We start from the raw sequence: 23,573 nt of genomic DNA on the forward strand, positions 1-23,573 counted from the left end.
GGTTCCGGGTTTTTTTTTTTTATGTCCTTTTTGTATGCGTTATTCCTTCACATTCAGGAATTCTTGTCATCTTGCAAAACTTTTTAATCGGATTCCACCTACAGCTGTTTGGACACGCAGAACTTTCTGTGAGTTCTTAATGGCTTAATGGCGTAGAGGGACTCCTGAGCGACAGACACGGCTGTCTGTGTCAATACACTCAGCTATTCACGGCCCACATTTTATGCTAATGACTAACTCACAATCGCATCGCATTCAGCTCACATCTGGGCGGCTCACTAAACCACAGCACGCCGCATTCTAGCGTGACGACGGCTAATCAGACAGGGCAAAGTGTGAAAGAGAGACGCACGGGGAAAGATAAAACACTCAGCCCGACTGATCTATGAGTAATAAGTAACGTATGGATATCAGCGCATAGGGACTCGCTCGCTGATGTTTTCTTTGTTGCTAACTGAGAATTCATTCCCATCACTTGCAATATTAATTATAAAACCACACGGGATTGTTTGGAGGTCTGACTTTTCAACACCTGGCCCCATTTCGAATGGCTTCAGGGCAGGAAAATGTACTTATGTTCGCCAATCAGTCTGTAACCCCAAGCCATAAAACAGTGTGCAGTGCAGATTTCATGCAGTGACTTTGTGCTGGAGGATATTCCCACACTGCTACTACAGCACATCTTTTCATTTTCATTCTGTAACATTGACTGATAGGTGGGTGTGTTTTTTTTTTCTTTCTTCTCTCACAGGTTTGCCCGATCCTTTTGCCAAAGTTGTAGTCGATGGCTCAGGACAGTGTCACTCTACAGACACGGTTAAGAGCACACTGGACCCTAAATGGAACCAGCATTATGACCTGTGAGAATGATCTATAATGATCTTGTGTTCTGCATGTTGATTTTATGAGTAAGTGCCAGATTAGGATTTGTTTGAGGTTTTTAATTTTTTCCTTTTTTTAATAGATATATCGGGAAAACGGACTCGATCACTATCAGCGTATGGAACCATAAGAAGATCCACAAGAAGCAGGGTGCTGGATTTCTGGGTTGTGTGAGGCTCCTGTCCAACGCCATCAGCAGACTCAAAGATACAGGCTGTGAGTGGCTGCCAAATTTTACGTTTTGGGAGGGGGAATAGTAGAAAACGTAATTGCATTTTGAAATTTCGATTGTGTTTATCTCGACAGACCAGCGTTTGGATTTATGCAAGCTGAACGCCTCTGACAGTGACGCTGTGCGGGGTCAAATAGTCGGTGTGTAAAACTTTGATGACATTTTTTGCTCTCTGGAACGCTCATGTTTTTTTTACCTCCTTTTTTTGTAAATTCTTTCCGTTTTACATTTTCAGTAAGCCTTCAGACTCGTGACAGGATTGGCAGTGGCGGGCCTGTGGTAGACTGTCGAGGACTGTTAGAAAATGAAGGGTGAGTGGGAGCAATGTGTTGTGGTGGAACACTTTCTCCTTCTGATTGTTCAACACTGCCCCCTGCTGTCAGTGTCACATATAACCCTCCTGCTGCTAGTCAGGGTAGAGTGCAGTGCAGCTGTGGATCTCCTCATGTGTGTGTGTGTGTTTGTGTGTGTGTGTTTGTGTGTGCGCTCAGGCCGGTCTTTGAGGATTCCGGACCAGGACGGCCTCTCAGCTGTTTCATGGAGGAGCCTCTGCCCTACTCTGACCCTACAGGGGCTGCTGGTGGGGGCAATTGTCACGTACTGGAGTCACCTAATCAAGAGCAGAGGCTTCAAACCCAGAGAATTCGAAACCAGGATTCGAGAAGTCACGCACACACCCCACAGAACCGGCCACATGGGCACCAGTCACCAGACCTCCCAGAAGGCTATGGTAAATAATCCCTGAGATTGCTGTTGTGTATTTGCTATTCTCTGAACTGTAAATGTTTGTTTGTCCTTCGGAAGAGCCGCTCGTGCAGCAGAGAGCTTGGTGAGAGGTGGCTGTAGTGCTGTGAGAGGTTTGGGTAGGGGAGGGTGGGGGGGGAGGTAGGTTTACCTCCACTTGTTTGGCTTTGTTGTGACACCCAGGTTCTTAAAAGGGTAGTTAACAGATCAGTCCTCTGACTGTAATAAATCCTCAACTTTAGTGTTTCATATGTAAGAGGCAGGAGGACTAAACAACAAAGAGACATGCAGTATAGTATTCAGGCTCTGACTGTGGGTTGGATTATTTCTGCCACTGGTACAGGTAAAGACGTAGCTCAAAGATTTTAGCCTGCACACTTTACACACACTTTACGATGCTCTACTTGCCTGTTGCACAGCATTGTGTGTTTCAGAAGAGAAATTAGATTCAAATTTATATCTGCATGTGTAACAGTATAGACTTTGGCAGTGGTTATTATGCTAATAAATTCGTTGTGTTTCTGGTTTTTGTTAGCGTGGTTATAATTGACTGCTCTCCAGACATGCTGTGTTTTTTTTTTTTTTTTTTTTTTATGTCTTTGAGTCAGTCAGATGCACTCACATTATTAATTACATATACATTAATGTAAGACTGAGCAATGAGAGAGGCTCGTTAGTGTTGACTTTCTGCAATCACTGCCTTTTTTTGTTGTTGTTGTTAATTTACTTCTATCTTTTCTCACTTTAGAGCAGCGGACCACTGTACAGGGACAGGTTTATTTTCTACACACACAGACTGGTGTGAGCACTTGGCACGATCCCAGGATACCACGGTAGGTCTAAAAGCTTCTCTCTCTAAACGAAAGTCATTGATTCTTACCTAAATCGAAATTAATTAGCACCGACGAACTAAACAATGGGTATTAAAATAACCGCCATCACTGTTGGTGTATTTTTTTTTTCCGGTTGCAAATTAAGTCAGTGATATAATATCTGACAGTGTAGTAAAAGTAAAATTTGAGTATTAGGACGATGTGTCTCGAGAGCAGGCAGGTTTTTTTTTTTTTTTTTATCTAACATGGGCAGGAGGTCAGATAAAAAGCTCACAGTATTAACAAAAAACAAAAGCATGATATATTTACAGGAATCTTTTAGTACAATAATATTCTATGTTTTATACCTTAGTAGAGAGAGGGAGAAGAGGTGGCGGCTCAGTGGTTAAGGCATTGGACTTTGGATCGGAAGGTCATAAGTTCAAGTCCCACCACCACCAAGCTGCCAGGCTGCTGGGCCCCTGAGCAAGGCCCTTAACCCCTCCCCTGCTCAGTTGTAAGTCACTCTGGATAAAAGCATCGCCAAATGCCATAAATGTGGAGAAGGTGGATGAGTTTAGGTACCTGGGGTCAACAGTGCAAAGTAATGGAGATGGGGTGGGTGGAGTGGGTGGAGAAGAGTGGCAGGAGTGATTTGTGATAGTAGGGTATCTGTAAGAGTGAAAGGGAAAGTATATAGGACTGTGGTGAGACCTGCGATGTTGTATGGTTTAGAGACAGTTGCATTGAGTAAAAGACAGGAGGTGTTGCTGGAGGTAGCAGAGCTGAAGATGTTGAGGTTTTGGTTGGGAGTGACGAGGATGGACAGGATTAGAAATGAGTTTATTAGAGGGACAGCGCATGTAGGACGTTTTGGAGACAAGGTGAGGGAGGTGAGATTGAGATGGTTTGGACATGTGCAGAGGAGGGACATGGGGTGTATCAATAGGAAAATGCTGAGGATGGAGCCACCAGGTAGGAGGAAAAGAGGAAGACCAAGGAGGAGGTTTATGGATGTGGTGAGAGAAGACATGCAGGTAGTTGGTTTGAAAGAGGCAGATGTAGAGGATGGGGGTATGGAGACGGATGATCCGCTGTGGTGACCCCTAATGGTAGAAGCCCAGAACAAGAAGAATTTGTTGTTTTATACATTGGTAGAAGCAAATCAGGTGTGCTGAATTTTAGTTTTACCTGATAAGCGACATCACGGTTACTTCATCATTATCGCTTGGCACACACGGGTAGCTTTTATTCACTAGATTATTAAATAAAAAATAAATGAAAATATGGGTTAATTGTTGCAATTGTTTAAAAGTTTTTTTTTATCCAAACAGAGCTTCACTAGACAAACATTTGCTGAGGGGGGCATAGTGAAATATTGTTCTGATCTTCAGTAAAATGTGTTCAATGTGTTTCTGGTCATTATTTTTGTACACTATGCGTGCCCAATCTCAAACGTGCTCCAGCGCGGCAGGCAGGAGGGAACTTGAGTTGATGTTGTGATACTTGCTTATAACACTTATCTTATTAATTCCACGTTAAAAAAAGAGATGATCTCTGTGTGTGTTGCTGTGGAACAGCATGATGATTAGTCCACTTGCTCCTGCAGGGATCTAAACAGTGTGAGCTGTGAGGAGCTGGGACCTCTGCCACCCGGATGGGAGATCCGGAGCACGGTGTCAGGAAGGATCTATTTTGTTGACCACAATAACAGAACCACACAATTCACAGATCCCAGATTACACCACATCATGAGGTAAATACACCCCCCCCCCCTCCCACCCCCCCCGGATCTCAAGCAATGCTCTTTGTCTCCTGCTCATAACACCTGATTACTGAATCGCTTTCATAACCCTGCTGTGGAGCTGTTAATCGCTCTTTTAATCTTTCATCAATTTGAAAATATCATTTGATTAATAGTTACTCATGCAGAAGATAATTATGATCATTGACTGTGTGTGGTGTGTGTGTGTGTGTTAGCCAACAGTCGCAGGTGAAGGAGTCGAGCCAGGCTCTGCCAGTGCAGATGGATGTTCCTGTGGAGGAGGGGGAGGGAGAGCTGCCTGTGCGTTATGAGAGAGATCTTGTACAAAAGCTCAAGGTGTTGCGCCACGAGCTCTCGCTACAGCAACCTCAGGCCGGACACTGCCGCATAGAGGTGTCTCGTGAAGAAATCTTTGAGGTACATTAAATACCTTCGGTTTTGCATTGACAGAAACATAACAGCGAGTAAAAGGACTTTCCCGGAAAAAAACTTTTTGCTGCAAAGTTATGTAAACAGTCTATCACCAAACTTATTATATAAATGTAATTAATAATATTACAGTTATAGTGTCTCATAGCAGAAATGCAGCAGGGGCTAATTTCAGTATGTCGTCAATGATAACCTTCCAGATCGGTTCTTCTGGCTTTGAAAAATACAGATTTTTGTCATAAAGTTTTAAGTTTTAAATAACTAGCAGTCATTGCATAAATACATCTATAAAAGACAAAAGGTAATAATGAATGTCATAAACAGTATCCATAGGTGATAATAGAACAAAACACAAAAAGATGGAGCACATCAGTAAATCCCATTAAGCCGTATAAATCTAAAGTTGCCTTGGTGGCCATTGGGTGGTGGCGCTCTAAATGCAATGGCGTGTTTTCTACAGGAGTCTTACCGTCAGATCATGAAGATGAGGCCGAAGGACCTAAAGAAGAGACTAATGGTTAAATTCCGTGGAGAAGAGGGCTTAGATTACGGAGGAGTGGCAAGGTAAGACAAGCACTTTATTCCATGTCATAGCTAAATGAGTAACTGAACATGTCTGACTACAAAACTGGTTGGTCAGTAGTGTCTGACTTCCTGTCTCTTCCTCCAGGGAATGGTTGTACCTCCTATGTCATGAGATGCTTAATCCATACTACGGCCTGTTCCAGTATTCTACAGATAACATCTACACGCTGCAGATCAACCCCGATTCGTCCATCAACCCTGTGAGTCATGTAACCACGTCTGGTGGTGGTGTTATCCTAAATGTTACTGCCTCACTGTTTAGAAAGTCAGCTTTCTGGTGGGGTCATGTGATCATCAGTCCAGCATTAATTATTCCTGTGTGTTTCAGGACCACTTATCATACTTCCACTTTGTCGGGAGGATCATGGGCCTCGCCGTATTTCATGGGCATTACATAAACGGAGGCTTCACACTGCCCTTTTACAAGCAGCTCCTGGGGAAACCTATCCAGCTTTCTGACCTGGAGACTGTGGACCCTGAGCTCCATAAGAGCCTTGTCTGGATTCTGTGAGTGACAAATTATTCATTATCTAGTCACTTTCATTATTTAATTAACCCCACCCTCTATGCAAGTGAACTGCAACATGAATAAATAATTTTTGGGGGATTAATTGCTCTTTAATAGTGGAGACATTCTGTTCTAAAGCTTACATGTCTCTTTTTTTAATTTTTATATATATATATATATATATATATATATATATATATATATATATATATATATATATATATATATATATATATATATATATATATATATATATAAATGATCAATGTTTTTATAGTAAGTCCTCACCACCTATTCATTTCTTTTGCAGAGAAAATGACATTACATCTGTTCTGGATCATACATTCTGCGTAGAACACAACGCTTTCGGCAAATTCCTCCAGCATGAGCTCAAGCCCAACGGCAGAAACGTCTCGGTGACGGAGGAGAATAAAAGAGAATATGTGAGGTATGGCAAAAATGCAGACCTAACCCACAATAATACCCCAGGCCTCAGGCTCCGGAGATGTACAGTCTAGTGATATTTAACCCGAAAGGAATGTTTCACTTGTTTGCATTCTAGCAATTCTTACACATGCTTCTTCTGATCTCTGTACATTTCTTCTCTTCAGAGTCTTTAGTGCTTTTTGTCATTATTTCAGGTTTATTTTAATGTTTGAGATCCCTCACCTCCAAAGGTGTAAGCATGTCTTTTATTTGTTTTGGGTTTTTTTTTTTTTTTGCTTTTGTTTACACATGAGGCTCCTTGATAATTTTCAACTAAGTGTACTTGGTCATGTGTTATTTGTTTTTTTTGTTCAGTCAAGTCTTCCTCAGTATCTATATGAAAGCGAATTCTGTAAGGAGCCTGCAGATGGCAGCAGTGTAGGAGTTTGGCAGCGAGTTTTAAAAGTCCTTTTTTCTTTTTTTTTCTTTCGACCGTCAGTATGATGGAGTGACACTGGTCTTTTGAGTCTTTATTCAGTGAACGATTGCCCGGGGTTTTGATTGGCAAGTTTCTGTTTCCCAACAATCGATCTTGTGTTTGTTTTGTTTAGGCTCTATGTGAACTGGAGGTTCATGCGAGGCATCGAGGCCCAGTTCCTCGCACTGCAGAAGGGCTTCAATGAGCTCATCCCTCAGCACCTGCTCAAGCCTTTTGACCACAAGGAACTCGAGGTACTCCAAATCTGAGAATTTTTTATATTTAGACCAAATCAGTAGAGAGGCTGAATTTAGAGAGAGTCTGTGTGCAGTTCAGCATGTTAAAGCATGGCACGTAATACCTTGTGTTTGTGTGTGTGTGTAGCTAATCATCGGGGGACTTGGGAAGATCGATTTGAACGACTGGAAGGCCAACACGCGGCTAAAGCATTGTGTAGCTGACAGTAACATAGTGAAGTGGTTCTGGCAGGCGGTGGAGTCATTCGATGAGGAGAGGAGGGGCAGGTTGCTCCAGTTCGTCACCGGCTCCACTCGCGTCCCTCTCCAAGGTTTTAAAGCACTGCAAGGTGGCTAACAGACGAGCCAAGCGCAAGTCTCACATTTGTTGTCCTTTTAATATAACATGATCTGTAAAATGCATGTGTACTGTTTATTGTATTTAATTCAGTTTGCTAATGATTATATATTTAATAATGTTTAGTTCAGCAGGCCTGAATCTGTTGTTGCTTTTCTGATTAGGTTAGTGAAGGCCACAGCAATGTAGACATGATGAGTAATCCATGCCTGTGCATTTCTGTGCCGATGTTTCGCAAAATCATGTACACCATATGGACAAAAGTATTGGGACCCCTGACTTTTCACTTGTCATATTTTCTTTCTGTCCCAAACTGTTACAACAAAGTTAGAGGTGCACAATTGTATAGAATGCAATTGGATGTAGTAGCATTACATTTTCCTTTCACTTGGACTAGATCTTGAGATCTCTGACCTCAACCCTATTGAGCACCATTAGGATAAATTGGAACCCTGTGTGCATCTCAGGAGTTCTCGCTTCACATCAGTACCTTTACTAATGCCTTTGTGGCTGAAAGATTGCTCATCTCCACAAGCACACTCCAAAATCTAGTGCAACCTCTGTTCGAAAAGTGGAGGTCATTATAACAGCAAGTGAGCTCAAAAGCAAAGCAAATACACCGTTCTGTGAAGCGTGTGAAAGGAATAAACCAAGGACAAGTTACAGTTTGCATTTACTGTTTTTTTTTTGTTAGACGAGTTGTACAGTATTTTTTTCTTTTTTTTTAATTGCATTTTTTTTTTATCCGCACAATATCAGCAGTTTTGATTTGCAGGATGCTTTCAAGTTTCTTCTTTTTTATAAAATCCTTACATGCAACCTGACTTGAGGTTTTATCTGTAATCAGAAGGAGACCAGTGATAACTAGAATGTATGTTTGTAAGGTTCTACAGGTTCTGCAGGACCAAGGCTCTTTACTATCCATTTGATCGACGCCAATACGGATAATTTGCCCAAAGCCCACACGTGGTAAGGCTGCAGAATGAATTGCCCTGTCTCAATTGGGAAGGATGATTAGTTTACTGACACGTCTAATGTTTCTGTCTTCCAGCTTCAACCGCATCGACATCCCGCCCTACGAGTCATACGAGAAGCTCTATGAGAAGCTCCTGACTGCTGTAGAGGAGACGTGTGGCTTTGCTGTCGAGTGAACGGTTTCTTCTAGCCAGCGTCCAGTAACCCGTCTAACAGCCCCTTCAACCCCACTTCCTCTCTCCTTCACTCTTCCTCAGGGGGACAGAAAGGTACCTCCCTGCAGGCTCGAGCAAAAGGCCATCTGCTTCTATCCAAGGAGCACAGAGAGGAGAGGCGCTACAAAACACACACTTACACACACACAGCCTGGGTTTTACACACACACCGTTACCAGGCTGCTCAAGGATTATTTATTTCCGTTATAAGTCAAATGGTTTGAGTTTGCATTATGATGATGAGCGGTACCAGAACAGAGAGTAAAATCATCTGTCTGTCTTTCTTTTTTTTTTTCGAAACGGTGGATAATTTTATTAACCCTGGTCGAACTTTGCATCACGTAAGGAAGGAAAGCACATGGTTTTCTCAAATAGTTGCTTTCTGCTCCGAGGACACGTCCCAGTGCTTTTAAATCCTTTTCCTGTGGCAAAGTTCTTGTTCTTTCGGAGCTCGTGGACTCGGTCGTGTTCAAATCTCGGAGATTTTTTACCACAAACTGGCAGACAGACAGGAGCTTTCATTTTTTTTATACTCGACTTGAAATCAGTGATCTGTACAGACAGCAACAACCCCTTTTTTGTTCTTTTCACATCTTGTAGAATGACGGTGTACATTTCAGTGATAACCATCGCTCATACTGTATGTCAGCATTATTTCTATTAGATTTTTTTTAATAGCTATTTTAAACTGATCACTTGTTACATGAAACTAAAACTTTTTTTTTCACCTTCATTTAAGACTAGAATGCTTACTGTGTCTTGGACATTTTATAACATGGCTACCGTGTGTGTGTTTGTGTGTTGTCACTAACATTAGCACATTTCTTATGGCTCACAGATCACATAGAGTATACAGAGTAACATGGACATTTTCAGTAAGTCAGTATTCTTAATGACTCATTTTAAGTACATTTTAAACTTTGCACATTGCACAAAGTTCGATTTTGTTCGTTTGTATTGTTGTGTTTCGATTTTTGGCTTTTCTTTTCTTTTCTTTTTTTTTTTTTTTCTTTCTTTCTTTTCTTTTTTTTTTTTTTTAAACCATTTGTTCCGATTGTCTGACTTCCTTTTTCTGAGGTGAATAGTGCCATGCACAAAATATCAGTTTACAAAAAAAAAAAAAAAAAAAGAAATAGACATATTTCAGACGTCTCTGACAGAACCGCCAGACCTTTTCCTGTCGCTCGGCCGAAATACGAACAGCGCCGTGTATGGACAATGTCGATCGTTTTTAGCATTAACTGTTTGCGACCGTTTTGGTTGTTTTCATGTTCACTGCGAGACTTATTTATGTACGCGTCTCCAAACCAACGGCTCGTCTCTGGCACTCGTACTGAAAACATGCCGTAACAATCATCCCTTGTTTCCCTTTGAGGAAAGAGACCGTTCAAATCCACGTCTCCGGTATGTTTCTGCTCATATTATAGCTGTGTTATTAGTTTTTGCTTTAAGGTTGGGTCAGGAGTCTTATCCACGCAGTCTCAACACAAGTGTCTATTCGTTCATGTTGAACAGCCACAGCCGATCCAATCCCTCAGACTAACAAACGTAGTAAGCAGTTTTTCTGTAGAATTGCAGTGCATTTTTTTGGAAAACTGAAAAAAAATTGAGCCAACTTTTTATTTGTATTTATTTTTTTTATGTGTTCTGCAACCACTTGGGTCTTTTTTTTTTTCCTTTTTTTCTTTTTTTTTGAACTAATTATTTATTACTGTGTAATGTATTTTTAAGTATTGCTGCTATTATCATTATTCCCTGTTATTTTTTATTTTTATTTTTATCCACAAACAAGCTGTACACTACTCTCTTTATTTTAATGTTTAAATCAAAGTATTTAAACCTGCTGCTAATTCAGAGAAGCCCAGCGCGACCATTGGCCTGGATCGAGTTAGCGTTGATGTAGGCTGGACCCCGGCGGTCATGTTCATATTTGTGATATATGCAATAAAATGACACCTTTATATTCTTGATTTCTGTCTTAACATGTTTTTTCTTACGTGGACCGGATTGGGGACAGCGCTTTTTCGTTGTTTTTGTGAACCGATTGCTCCGTTTTTTCCAGATGACTCGAGTGCTGATCCGTCATTTTTAGGGTGGATAAAAACAAAAGCGATGGAAACGCATGTTGTGTAAGTCAGAATGACTCGTGAGTTTCGTAGATGATTCTGGACGGTGCCTGCTAGTTCCAGTATGTTTGTTTTTTTAAAAACCACTTTTCCAAATGATGTGACCAATGCTATTATTACTATGTACAATTATTGGGTCCTGAGTGTCATTTGTTTATTGGATGCCAGATTAATGTAACTTACAATGTACTAAACATTTCTGAAACTATTCCATGTAAATAAGATTATATTAAAGAAACAACATTGAAAAAACTTCAGTTTTTGTGGCTTTTCAATGCATATTTACACTGGCGTTAATGAGCTGGATGAAAATATACAGTACTGCACACACGCACTTCACATTTAACAAGTTCACATTTTATACTGTATCTACATTCATTGGTTGCAGTGGTGGACAGTAACAAACTGAATGTAATTCGTTAGTGTACTAGTGAAAAGCAGCTTTTTTGCGTATCTCTACTTTAATGAAGTATTTCTATTTAAGGAGACTTTCATTACTACATTTTAAAGTGAAATAGTTTTTTACTCAACTACATTTTGCTGAATCAGTCCATTACCTTTTTCAGTTCCTTTTAATTTATGAGTGGAGAAAAACTTTGTTAGTCAAGCCAATCAGGGTGGAGCGTCCACTCTGTTTTGAACAGGTTTTGATTGCCGCTTAGTGGTTTTTAATTAACACGGACATCTAAGCTAACAAAACATTTTGAGAGTAAAAAATGATGGAAGAAACTCCTGACTTTAACTTGCCACCGCACCCGTGGCCTTATTTGCGCGAAGTACCGTAATTTGCGGACTATTAAGCGCACCCATATATAAGCCGCACCCACTGAATTTGACAAAGATTTTTATTTTGAACATAAATCCGCCGCACCTGTCTAAAAGTCGCAGGTTCCTACACTGAAACTAATGAACATTACACAGGCTTTAACAAAAGACAGTGACTGTTACACGGCTTGTATCTAAACAGTAGCCTACCAAGAAAGTCATTGTTCACTGTCTTCCTCCTTCCTTTCACAACTATTTCTCTTAAAGGTTTATCTTTTGGCATCATCGTGCGTTTAAAAATCACCATCGGTGAAGCTTTTCTCCCGATGCCGTGCAGCTCAGAACACAGGTAAAGTGCGTTTTTCGCATGACGAATGATTCGCATTTCCTGTAGACAGTCCGAGTGAGCGGCAGGTCAAACGTCAGAGGAACCTCATTCATATTTATGATGTGGCGCGGACCGATTCAGTGGGAGCGCATCTGATTTATTATAAAGAGTTTCATTGGTTCATCTGAACCCGTTCCAGTTTTTTGGATACTTAAGTGCATATACTGGATATTTAAGTGCATTTGAAAGGCACATACTTTTGTACTTTTACTCAAGTGTAAGTTTAAAGGAAGCACTTTAGTATTTTACCAAGTGCATCTCTAATTTAACTCAAGTTCATGGTTATTATTGGATCAGTTACACTGACTGTATCCAGTGATACACTTCACCCAGTGACACCTCATACTGTAGTGGAGTCAGGCCATGCAGTCGACTAATGAATGTGCATTTCTTTTAGAAATTTGGTAATAAATTGTGCATAAATCAAGTCACGCAGGCTTTACTGTCCATATGTAATACAACGTGAAACGAAACAATGTTTTCCCAAGACCAAGGTGCTACAGCAAAAAACATAAATAAACAAAAGTAACACAGGATGACATAATTCTAAACTAACAACACAAAGTGCACATGTGCAACATTTAATGTAAAAAGAGGAGGGGAGAGAAAGACGAGACAATGTGAGACAAGGAAAAAAAAACAATAACACAGTAGTGCCGACCAGTACAGTATCGAAGGTTGTGCAAAAAAAAAATAATCTGAGATCCAAGACGGTGCAGTTCCCAAACCAGGCACTGCTGCAGCTGCTAAAATGCTTTCGACAATCCCTCTGCAGAAGGTTGTGAGGATGTGTGGTGAAAGCTGTGCCTTCCTCAGATTTCTCAGAAAGTAGAGATGCTGCTGAGATTTCCTTGTTATGGAGCTGGTGTTGATGGACCAGGTGAGGTTCTCTGCCAGGTGAACACCAAGGTATTTGGTGCTCTCCAAGATCTCCACGGAGGACTCATTATTGTTCAGAGGGGAGCGATCAATGTGTGTCCTCCTGAATTCAACAACCATCACTTGTGTTTTTACACCAGACTGTTAACCTCTGCACCTTCTCTCTGTATGCTGATTCGTCGTTCTAGCTAATGAGACCCTCCAGTCGTGTCAACAGCAAACTTGAAGTGATTGGAGCGGTGCATTGCTACACAGCCACGAGTCAAAAGGGTGAACAGCAGGGGACTGAGTACACGGCCCTGAGGGGCCCCAGTGCTCAGTGTGATGGTGTTGGAGATGCTGTTTGCGATCCGGACTGAGGTTTTCCAGTCAAAAAATCTAGGATCTGGTTACAGAGGGAAATGTTAATGCTCAACAGGCTCAGCTTCCCAATCAGGTACTGAGGAATAAAAGTGCTGAATGCTGAACTAAAGTCTATAAACAGCATTCATACATATGAATCCTTGTTATCCAGATGAGTGAAGGCCAGGTGGAGTGTGGTTGGAGATGGCATTGTGCAGTGGATCTAGTGTTTCAGGCAGCAGGGTCTTTATGTGCCTCATAAAGACGCTCTTGAAGCACTTCATGATGATAGAAGTGAGTGTGATGGGATGGTAGTCATTGAGACAGGACAACAGATTGTTTCTTCGGCACAGGGACGATGGTTTTTGTCTTTAAGCATAACAGTAGAAGTGTAGACTAACAGCAATTGTATATTTACAAAGTGCACAAGCTTGTAACTAGATTTTGGTGCTGTAAGAAATTGTTTAATATAGTTAAATGGAAAATCTGTGACACTCAACTAATACTGTGCACTTCAATCTAGTGAATCTTAAGAGTAATCCAGTAATAGTCATTTAAGAATTAACATTCAGTCATGCAGTGTACAGTCTGTGTGTTTGCAGTCACCAGTAACATGCACAAAAGCTACTTGTTTAACCAGGGTTGCCAGGTTTCAGCAAGAAAAATAATAAGAAAAACAAAACACACTTTTTCATTTGTTTTATTTTATTTTTTTATCCCCCTCAGAAGTTGCATGAGAAAACATCGACTTGGTGTGCACACATTTCTAATGTACAGATGTTTTTCTTTTATCAATTTTTCACTTGGGTTTGATTTCGCAATACACTGTCTGTACTTACTTTGCTTTTGTTTGCAGAATTATATTACACTCAGTTATGATTACTTGCCATTAAACGAGATCTTTGTAGCAATACAAAAAAATTCTAAACTGTCTCAGTTTGATGTAATAAAAGACGTCAATGTTGATCTTCTCATTGACTGTCCTGTTCTGTGTGCTCCTCGTTAAACTTTTTATATAAGGTGCATTGGGCTGCAAAATTGCTTTGTTGACAGTAGGAGAGCGGGAGCTCACATTTTGGACTTTTTTTCCAGAAAGTCATGAGTTCAAATCCCAGTGCTGCCACTGCTGGGACCTAATCAGTAACTGCTCAGTTGTATGAATGAGATAATTGTCCACTTCAGATCCATAATGTTGAATTTAGACTAAAAATGAATGAGAACAGCCTTCAAGAGTGACTTAAAACTACAGTTGCCATAAGCAGTTTTGCAGTGTTGGAGTGATTGAACATGAATCTATAATGAATGAATATTCGGTGTCACCCAGAAAAGTTCCTTTTTCAGACTGGTTCCTCTCAAGGTTTCTTTTTCATACCATCTGTAAAAAGTGCTATACAAATTGCAGAAATACAAGAGAACTTACTTGAACTGCACTGAATTGAATTGAATTGAACTGAATTGAACTATCACATCACAGATGAGCTACACTCTGCCTTCAGCATATATGTACACCTAGTGTAGCCTAGAATCCCTATAACTCACCCACAAATCATAGGGATATTGGGATGCTGGATACTTTATGGTGTACTGGAGAAATATCTAATATATGTACATATGATGATCAATCTAACCCTTTTCCCGTCTCTCCCTCAAATCTAATGCTGTGTTTACTTGTAATCCCAAATTATCAGAGTGTAAACATCTATATAATCACATGTACAAGACTTTAGTAGCTTGGGGCTGCCAAAACTTGCCACAGTTCCCCAAGGATGCCGCAGACATTAGCATTAGAACTCACTGGCACAGATTTTTAATTATTCTCAGTGTCTAGAAAAAAGCAGTGAACAAACTGTCCCTCTGAAGCCTTAACACTTGGATCCCCTGAACACTGTGTGCTAGACTGAAGATCACAGTTAATTATACATACTGATGAACAAGTCATTCATTGGATTTTACTTTGGAAAATTGTGTATTGATTAGACGTTTTATTACTTTTTCTTATTATGTACTGTAGATTGTGATCCAAATGCCAGGCTGCAGTTCATTCACTTATCAACCATTTTTTTTTTCCAGTCACTAGATTGTGTGAGTGGCAGGCTACAAATTACACAACATTTCTCACATTTAATTTATACAACACATTACAATCACAGAAATGATTTATAATCACATTATACTGAGTCTGATAAAACATATATCTAGAATCTATGTGGTTTATAGAGTAGTTACTGTAGTATACTGTAGTATGCTGCTTTTTGGTAGTGTCCATTGCCATTTAAAAGTGATATTGTAAAATCATAAAAAATTGAATTCAGTGACAGATAATTATTAACAAATTTTTAACAATGATAAATTGTTCAAGGCCAAAAAGGTTTGACTATGACTAGGATCTTTGACTATTCTGGTCACCCCAATATATATATACACACACACACACACACACACACACACACACACACACACACACACTCACCGGCCACTTTATTAGGTACACCTGTCCAACTGCTTGTTAACGCAAATTTCTAATCAGCCAATCACATGGCAGCAACTCAATGCATTTAGGCATGTAGACATGGTCAAGACGATCTGCTGCAGTTCAAAATGAATGTCAGAATGAGGAAGAAAGGTGATTTAAGTGACTTTGAATGTGGCATGGTTGTTGGTGCCAGACGGGCTGGTCTGAGTATTTCAGAAACTGCTGATCTACTGGGATTTTCACGCACAACCATCTCTAGGGTTTACAAAGAATGGTCAGAAAAAGAGAGAATATCCAGTGTGCGGCAGTTCTGTGGGCGCAAATGCCTTGTTGATGCCAGAGGTCAGAGGAGAATGGCCAGACTGGTTCGAGCTGATAGAAAGGCAACAGTAACTCAAATAACCACTTGTTACAACCGAGGTATGCAGAAGAGCATCTCTGAATGCACAACACGTCGACCCTTGAGGCGGATGGGCTACAGCAGCAGAAGACCACACCGGGTGCCACTCATCACAGCTAAGAACAGGAAACTGAGGCTACAATTCGCACAGGCTCACCAAAATTGGACAATAGAAGATTGGAAAAACGTTGCTTGGTCTGATGAGTCTCGATTTCTGCTGCGACATTCGGATGGTAGGGTCAGAATTTGGCGTCAACAACATGAAAGCATGGATCCATCCTGCCTTGTATCAACGGTTCAGGCTGGTGGTGGTGGTGGTGTAATGTGTGGGGGATATTTTCTTGGCACATTTTGGGCCCATTAATACCAATTGAGCATCGTGTCAACGCCACAGCCTACCTGAGTATTGTTGCTGACCATGTCCATCCCTTTATGACCACAATGTACCCATCTTCTGATGGCTACTTCCAGCAGGATAACGCGCTGTATTAAAGTGGCAATGTAATAAAGCGCAAATCATCTCAGACTGGTTTCTTGAACATGACAATAAGTTCACTGTACTCAAATGGCCTCCACAGTCACCAGATCTCAATCCAATAGAGCGTCTTTGTGATGTGGTGGAACAGGAGATTCGCATCATGGATGTGCAGCCGACAAATCTACAGCAACTTCGTGATGCTATCATGTCAATACGGACCAAAATCTCTGAGGAATGTTTCCAGTACCTTGTTGAATATATGCCATAAAGGATTAAGGCAGTTCTGAAGGCAAAAGGGGGTCCAACCCTGGTACTAGTAAGGTGTACCTAATAAAATAGCCGGTGAGTGTATATACACATACAACAGGGTACCAGTGGAAATTGGTCTACTGTTGGCCAAAGGAGGAGAAGGAGAGGGGAAAGATGTATACAGAGACAGCAGGGAAAGTAGAAATGGGGAAAAGTAGAGGTTAAATGTTGGTACTTTGACTGATAAAGGAAAAGAGGTAGCTTATATGATGGAGAGGAGAAAGGTACACATGTTGTGTGTTCAAGAGACCAAGTGGAAAGGGAGTAAGGCCAGGAACATTGGAGGGGGGTTTAAACTGTTCTCTCATGTTGTGGATGGAAAGAGAAATGGTGTAGGGGTGATTCTGAAGGAAGAGCACAGTAAGTAATGGAGGTGAAGAGAGTGATGAATGTTAATTTTGGAAATTGAAGGGATGATGAAATGTCATGTCATCAGTGTTGTCATCAGTGTTTATGCTCCACAAGTGGGTTGTGAGATGGAGGAGAAGAAAAAATTCTGGAGAGAGTTAGATGAAGTGGTGAAGAGTGCATCTAGGAATGAAAGATTGGTGATTAGAGCAGATTTTAATAGGCATGTAGGTGAAGGGAACAGAGGTGATGAGTAGGTGATGGGTAGGTATGGCATTAAGGAGAGTAATGTGGAACGGCAGATGGAGGAGCATAGATTGACATAAAAGAGTGGATGAAGATACTCATACACTACATTGGACTACATTTTATGCAAGAGATGCAACCTGAAAGAGATTGAAGACTGTAGGTGTTGGCAGGGGACAGTGTCGCTAGACAGCATCAGATGGTGGTCTGTAGGATGACTATGCAGATGAAGTAGAAGAGTAGGAGAGTGAGACAGACTGGTTCAAGTTGGAGGTTGGACTACATCAAGGATCGGCTCTGAGCCCTTTCCTGTTTGCAGTGGTGATGGACAGGTTGATGGACAAGGTCAGACAGGAGTCTCTGTGGACTATAATGTTTGCGGATGATATTGTGATTTGTGGGGAGGCAGGTTGAGAAGAGCCTGGAGAGCTGGAGGTACTTGCAAGAGCAAAGGGGGACGAAATTCAGTAGGAGTAAGACAGAGTAAATGTGTGTGAATTAGAGGGAGGGCAGTGGGGTTGTGTGGTTGCAGGGAGAAGAGGTGGTGAAGGTGGAGGAGTTTAGGTAGCTGGGGTCAACAGTGCAAAGTAATGGAGAGTGTGTTAGAGAAGTAAAGAAAAGATTGCAGGCAGGGTGGAGTGGGTGAAGAAGAGCGGCAGGAGCTGTGGCTGTGGTGAGACCTCCTATGTTTAGAGACAGTGGCATTGAAGACAGTACTAAAGGACTAAAAGACAGGAGGTGGAGCTGGAGGTAGCAGAGCTGGAGATGATGAGATTTTCATTAGGAGTGACGACTATAGACACGATTAGAAATGATTTTTTTTTTAGAGGGACAGCGCATGCGCAAGGTGAGGGAGGCAAGATTAAGATGGTTTGGACATGTGCAGAGGAGGGACATGCGGTATATCGGTAGGAGAATGCTGAGGATGGAGCCACCAGGAAGGAGGAAAAGAGGAAGACCAAAGAGGAAGTTTATGGATGTGGTGAGGGAAGACATGCAGGTAGTTGGGTTGAAAGAGGCAGATGTAGAGGACAGGGAGGGTATGGAGACAGATGATCTGCAGTGGTGACCCCTAAAGGGAGCAGCCAAAAAAAGAAGAAGACTTCAATAATCCAAATAAATAAAAAACAGACTTTGCAGTATTGAGCAATTGTGAAAACTTTTTAGTGTCTTGAAATGATCTGAATTTTTATCATTACTTTAGTGGTTTCTTAGGGGTTTTTTCCCAGAATATTCTGGCTACAGAGTGAATGCCTAACCCCAAGCAGACTCAGGTGTCTCCCATTTGTAACATTCACCTCATATAAAATAGGACTTATATGATCTTAAAAAATTACTTTTTTTCAGCAGTTGCTTTATGCAGTAAGAAAAAATTATTACCACTGATTTGTGAGCATGTATCCAATAGATCCTATTATTTTTTTCAGAAATGTGTACAGGGCATTTGGATGGAATTGAAATATTGTTTTTATATTCATAAATACAATTTTAAGAAATCTCCCAGGAAGATAAAAGCATGTTTTTTTGTAAATGTTTGGAAAATTGGAAACAATTCAGAAAAAAAAATCCACATTTTAACAAACTGTCAAATTTTTTTACATCGAACCCATTCATCCATAATAAAAAATCCAGCCCACGCTCTGGAATATATCTCTGCCTATAATAAGCTCTGTTCTGTAGACAGGCTGACAGCAATATGCATGGAGGAAAGGAACCAGACACGTAAGCTATGCCAGTGCTTTCACTGAGCTTTGAATAAAGGCCCTGATTAGCTGCCATTTTAATCTAATTTTTGTGCATCAAATGTGCAAAAAGTACACCAAAGTCTCTCCTTCAAGGTAAAACTGCCAGATAAAAGCTTAAAAGCTTAGTCAGGAAAACAGGCACTCTGTTTATTTGTTTTTACGTGCGCTTGAACTCGAACTTGCACTTAAACTGAAAAAAAATGCAGCCCTTTTTTTTTTTTTTTTGTAAATCAATAAAAACATTTGTAGAATTATGGTATATGAATCTCAAAGCTAGAACTAGTGAATTGATAGTGTTCCTAAAAGACTTGTACCATAAGAATAATGTTAATTACTGCTTAGCTTTTGCATGAAAGCTATGTCTCTGACTGCCTGGATGTGGACTTAGAAAACATTACTACATTACATGAATTTAGTGAGGAGTCTGCTGTTAATGAACTGTACAATATACCAAAAAACCTGTAAACCAGCTCAGGAACCAGCTAATTATACACTTGTTTGGTTTCTTGAGAGAGATGGATCACCCTGAGGTACCAAAGTGCTGCAAATTAATTGGTAAGAAAACTTTCCAAAATTAAAATCAGGGTTAGAGCTCTATTAAGAAAAGAATCTATGCTCCTACTCTTTTTTCATAAGATCACTAAAGTGCATTTTGGGCAGGAATATTCAGCAACTTCTAAGAAAAGTTTACACTCTAGTCTCCATCTTCATCTCCAAACTTTAAACTCATATTCAAGTTTATTTTAACACACCTAACACTGCTTAATTCTAACGTATGCAGTTAAAGAGGAGGAAAGATCTATAACCTTCTTCCTCATGTCGTGGCAGGGAGTTTTTACTCATCAGGGATACATTATAAAAAAAAATTAATTTTCATGATAGTGCTCATATAATATCAAATACAAATGGTAAAGAATTTAAATCAAATTTATTTAATTTAGTCCCTATTCTATATATTGTATTAGGAATGTTATAGTAGTTAAGTTCTGGGTCACTAAGTACAATCTCAGTTTATCCACAAAGGTATCAAGGATATTTTTAAGATGGATGATTTACAATCTAGACTTTATACATATTTTAATCTGCATGATGGATTTCTAGTACATTAAGAAACAATATTAATTAATTAAAATATATTCTTATATCATATATAGATATACAAATATATTTTAATATATATTAAGTTATATTATATATTATTATATTATATTATATATAATAATTATAAATATATATATACATATAGAAATAATATATATATAATTGTATAATATATAATATAGTTTCAAAATTAAATATTATATATTAAGTTATATTATATTATATATATTAATTATAAATATATATATATATATATATATATATATATGTATATATATATATGTGTGTGTGTGTGTGTGTGTGTGTGTGTGTGTGTGTGTGTGTGTGTGTGTGTGTGTGTGTAAAATGGTCTACTTTTAAAAAATATTATAATTTTTTTATTTTATGTATAAGTGGATCAACAGATTTCTATCTGAAATGTAATTATCATGATTATTTTACCTAGTGCTGTTGTGTAATGGGAATATCTCAGATTTATTGGCTGAAATAACGTTTGCATTTAACCTTCACTGGATTATGGCATTACATGTCACATTATTAAATTCCCTTTCTAAATAACCAAAGCCAGTAGACACACTATATGTAGCCTGTTATTGATTAGTCACAGTAAACATTGTTTTCTCTAGCTGTAGTTTGGCTTGCTCAATCTGCCGACTGCTACTGCAAACAAACGTTGTTACTGCATCATCCTAAAGACAAGAGTCCAATCTGTTTACATTTCTCCAAAATGGTAATACATTTTGCAGCATATGCGGCTGCTAAGGGGGAAATTTTGTTATATTTACAGTAATCTGTCCTACATAAAATGGTAAATATAATTATGTGAAACATAACCAGACTGTTTTATATTGTACAAATACAGTACATTTTATATAGACATTGTTCTAGTCTTAGAATACCCTGCACTTTAACAAAATATTGATCGATTCAAACGTATTATTTCCAAAATACTCCAGGTGATATCACAAATGTAATCACAACATTTCTTTAATATGTTGCATTCAAAGTTGTGTTTTATTGATATTTGTGAACAGATTGTTCATTTTAATTTTATATACAGAAAGGTTTACTCAAATTAGTCATATATGTCAAAGTGAACCTTAAACAATATCAGCACACATATTATACTGTAATTTTTTTAATAAATTCTTACATTATTCATATTAGTACAGTGGTATAATAATTGGGCTCAAAGCCATGGTCAGCAATAAAATCCATGGAGAAAAGAGGGTTAAGGGCCTTGCACTAGGACCCCCCAGTCCCAGTTTGCTAGTGTTGGGGCTTGAATTCACAGCTCTCTGATTAGTAAAGTAAAGCCTAAACTGATTAAAGGTCACTTTATGTGGTATTTTTTAAGTCGAACTGTCCCTATGAGCATGTTCTAAAACCTAAAAAAGAATCTTGGAGTGGAATCTGCTTTAAGGGAGTATGCAATTTCTTTAGGCTAGTTCTTGCTTGAAATAAAAAGGACAGGCTCATTGTGTCATCTGGAAGTCTGCTTGCATAATAACCGTGAAAATGAAACACTTCTATGGACTTTATAGGGTTTTTTTTTTATTGCCGAACCTGCTTGGAGAATGGAATTAAATTAAATAAATAAATAAATAAATAAATAAATAAAAAACTGTACTCTTTTTTTTTTTTTTTCTAGAACTGAACATAACTGAACATAACTGAACATAACTGAACATAACTGAACATCCAACGTTTTTCAGGATGTTCAACTGTCACCAAAATCTAGGAGCTTGGTGTAAGTGCCCTTCCAGTACTGGTAATAATTTTTGTTGTTTTTTTTCCCCCCCATCATTTATTTTATTGTTTAAAATATAGGTGGAAATATAAACTCTAACAGCAATGTAGAGACATGAGCTAGAACAAAATGTTTGGTTTTTGTCACATTGATTTAAACTAAAGTGCAAAATCCCTTTTGGCTCCTACAAAGTATTCCTCAATGTGAAACTGAATATTTGGTGAAGCAGCTTGACATCTCCTCTACAATAAATAAATTTTATGACTGTTCCCTGGATGTGTACTTCTTCAATGTATCATCCGTTTTCAAAGAAGATCATGAAAAATATGGTTGTATCAGGAAGAAGCCTTGATTTGCAGTGTACAGAATAATGCTTTTGGGCTTGGGTCAAATAATTCACATTCCAAATAGTTTTAGTGTTGTTTCACATACCAGCTTGATGATAGTCTGATCTTAACACCCAGTTTAAAATATAATCCTCCTTTTTACTTATAACATATAGTTTTCAACTCAAGTGTTTACTCAAATGTATTCACAATCATAGTACAGAGATATTTTGCCCTTCATCAGCTTGTCTTTCTCTTGTGTGTTAAATAATGTAAAGCTTTAACTTCTTTTACAGCAGTATTTTTTATCTCAATCTTGACATTTTCAGTCAAAGTTACTAAAAATGGCAGCTGTTAAATCAGCAAATGTATATATTTCCCGCTTACACGCACGGTTTTTATTGTATGAATTATTTACACTTGACGTGTCATTTCTTCAAATAAAAGCTCAGTTTCTTTTTGTTTTTGTTACAGCCTCAATTCCCAAAAAAATTCTATGTAAAATGTAAATAAAAATAGAATGCAATGATTTGCAAATCTCATGAATCTAAATTTATTCAAAATAGACCATAGAAAACACATCAAATGTTTAAACTGAGAAAATGTACTACTTTAAGAAAAACATAATAATGACTTTGATGGCTGCAATACATCTCAAAAGGGTTGTGACAGGCCCATGTTTACCACGCTAAAGTATCACATCTTCTGTCTGGATACATTTGGGAACTGAGGAGTCAAGTTGCTGAAGTTTTGGAAAAGGAATGTGGTTCTTTTTTTGTCTGATACAGGATTTTAGCTGCTCAACAGTTTCGGGTATCCTTTGTTGTATTTTTTCATTTTATGATGCATCAAATGTTTTCAAATGGTTAAAGTTCTACATTCAACATGGGACAACATTCTTCTCTTAAAACCTCAGCAACTGGTCTCCTCAGTTTACAGGTGTACACACAGATGTAATCCCATGAAAACCCTATGCGTATTAACAATTTAATAACAATGTAATAATAATGTCCCAACTTTTTTGAGACCAGTTGCAGCCATTAAATTCAAATTGACTTTATTCTTTCCTTAAATTGTATATTTTCTCAGTTTAAACATTTGATATGTTTTTGGTCTAATTGTGAATAGAAAATAGATTTATAAGGTTTGCGAATCATTGCATTCTGTTTATTTAGCTCTTTTTCGGATTTGGGTTGTATGTCTCAGGCCAATATTTATAAAAAATACAAATACAAATAAAAGAATAAAATAA

General features: G+C 38.9%; 1 protein-coding gene across 2 annotated transcripts in view; it reads left to right on the forward strand.

Annotated features, from left to right (window-relative positions):
* Window positions 1-9,778, forward strand: part of smurf1 (SMAD specific E3 ubiquitin protein ligase 1) — a 36,041-nt gene extending 26,263 nt beyond the window's left edge. The window contains exons 3-18 of one of the 2 annotated variants that reach the window (XM_083524430.1): window positions 752-860; window positions 965-1,098; window positions 1,189-1,254; window positions 1,350-1,425; window positions 1,606-1,844; window positions 2,607-2,691; window positions 4,280-4,426; window positions 4,651-4,852; window positions 5,325-5,428; window positions 5,535-5,649; window positions 5,778-5,956; window positions 6,268-6,405; window positions 6,995-7,115; window positions 7,246-7,447; window positions 8,340-8,424; window positions 8,507-9,778. In XM_083524430.1, coding sequence (XP_083380556.1) covers window positions 752-860; window positions 965-1,098; window positions 1,189-1,254; window positions 1,350-1,425; window positions 1,606-1,844; window positions 2,607-2,691; window positions 4,280-4,426; window positions 4,651-4,852; window positions 5,325-5,428; window positions 5,535-5,649; window positions 5,778-5,956; window positions 6,268-6,405; window positions 6,995-7,115; window positions 7,246-7,447; window positions 8,340-8,424; window positions 8,507-8,606 — 2,102 coding nt within the window. In that variant the 3' untranslated portion in view covers window positions 8,607-9,778. The remainder of the gene's footprint in view (window positions 1-751; window positions 861-964; window positions 1,099-1,188; window positions 1,255-1,349; window positions 1,426-1,605; window positions 1,845-2,606; window positions 2,692-4,279; window positions 4,427-4,650; window positions 4,853-5,324; window positions 5,429-5,534; window positions 5,650-5,777; window positions 5,957-6,267; window positions 6,406-6,994; window positions 7,116-7,245; window positions 7,448-8,339; window positions 8,425-8,506) is intronic. The other variant, XM_083524431.1, reaches the window with a different exon arrangement.
* Window positions 9,779-23,573: the final 13,795 nt, after the last annotated feature.

This window comes from Silurus aristotelis (assembly GCF_946808225.1).
Source record: "Silurus aristotelis genome assembly, chromosome: 21".
NCBI lineage: Eukaryota > Metazoa > Chordata > Actinopteri > Siluriformes > Siluridae > Silurus > Silurus aristotelis.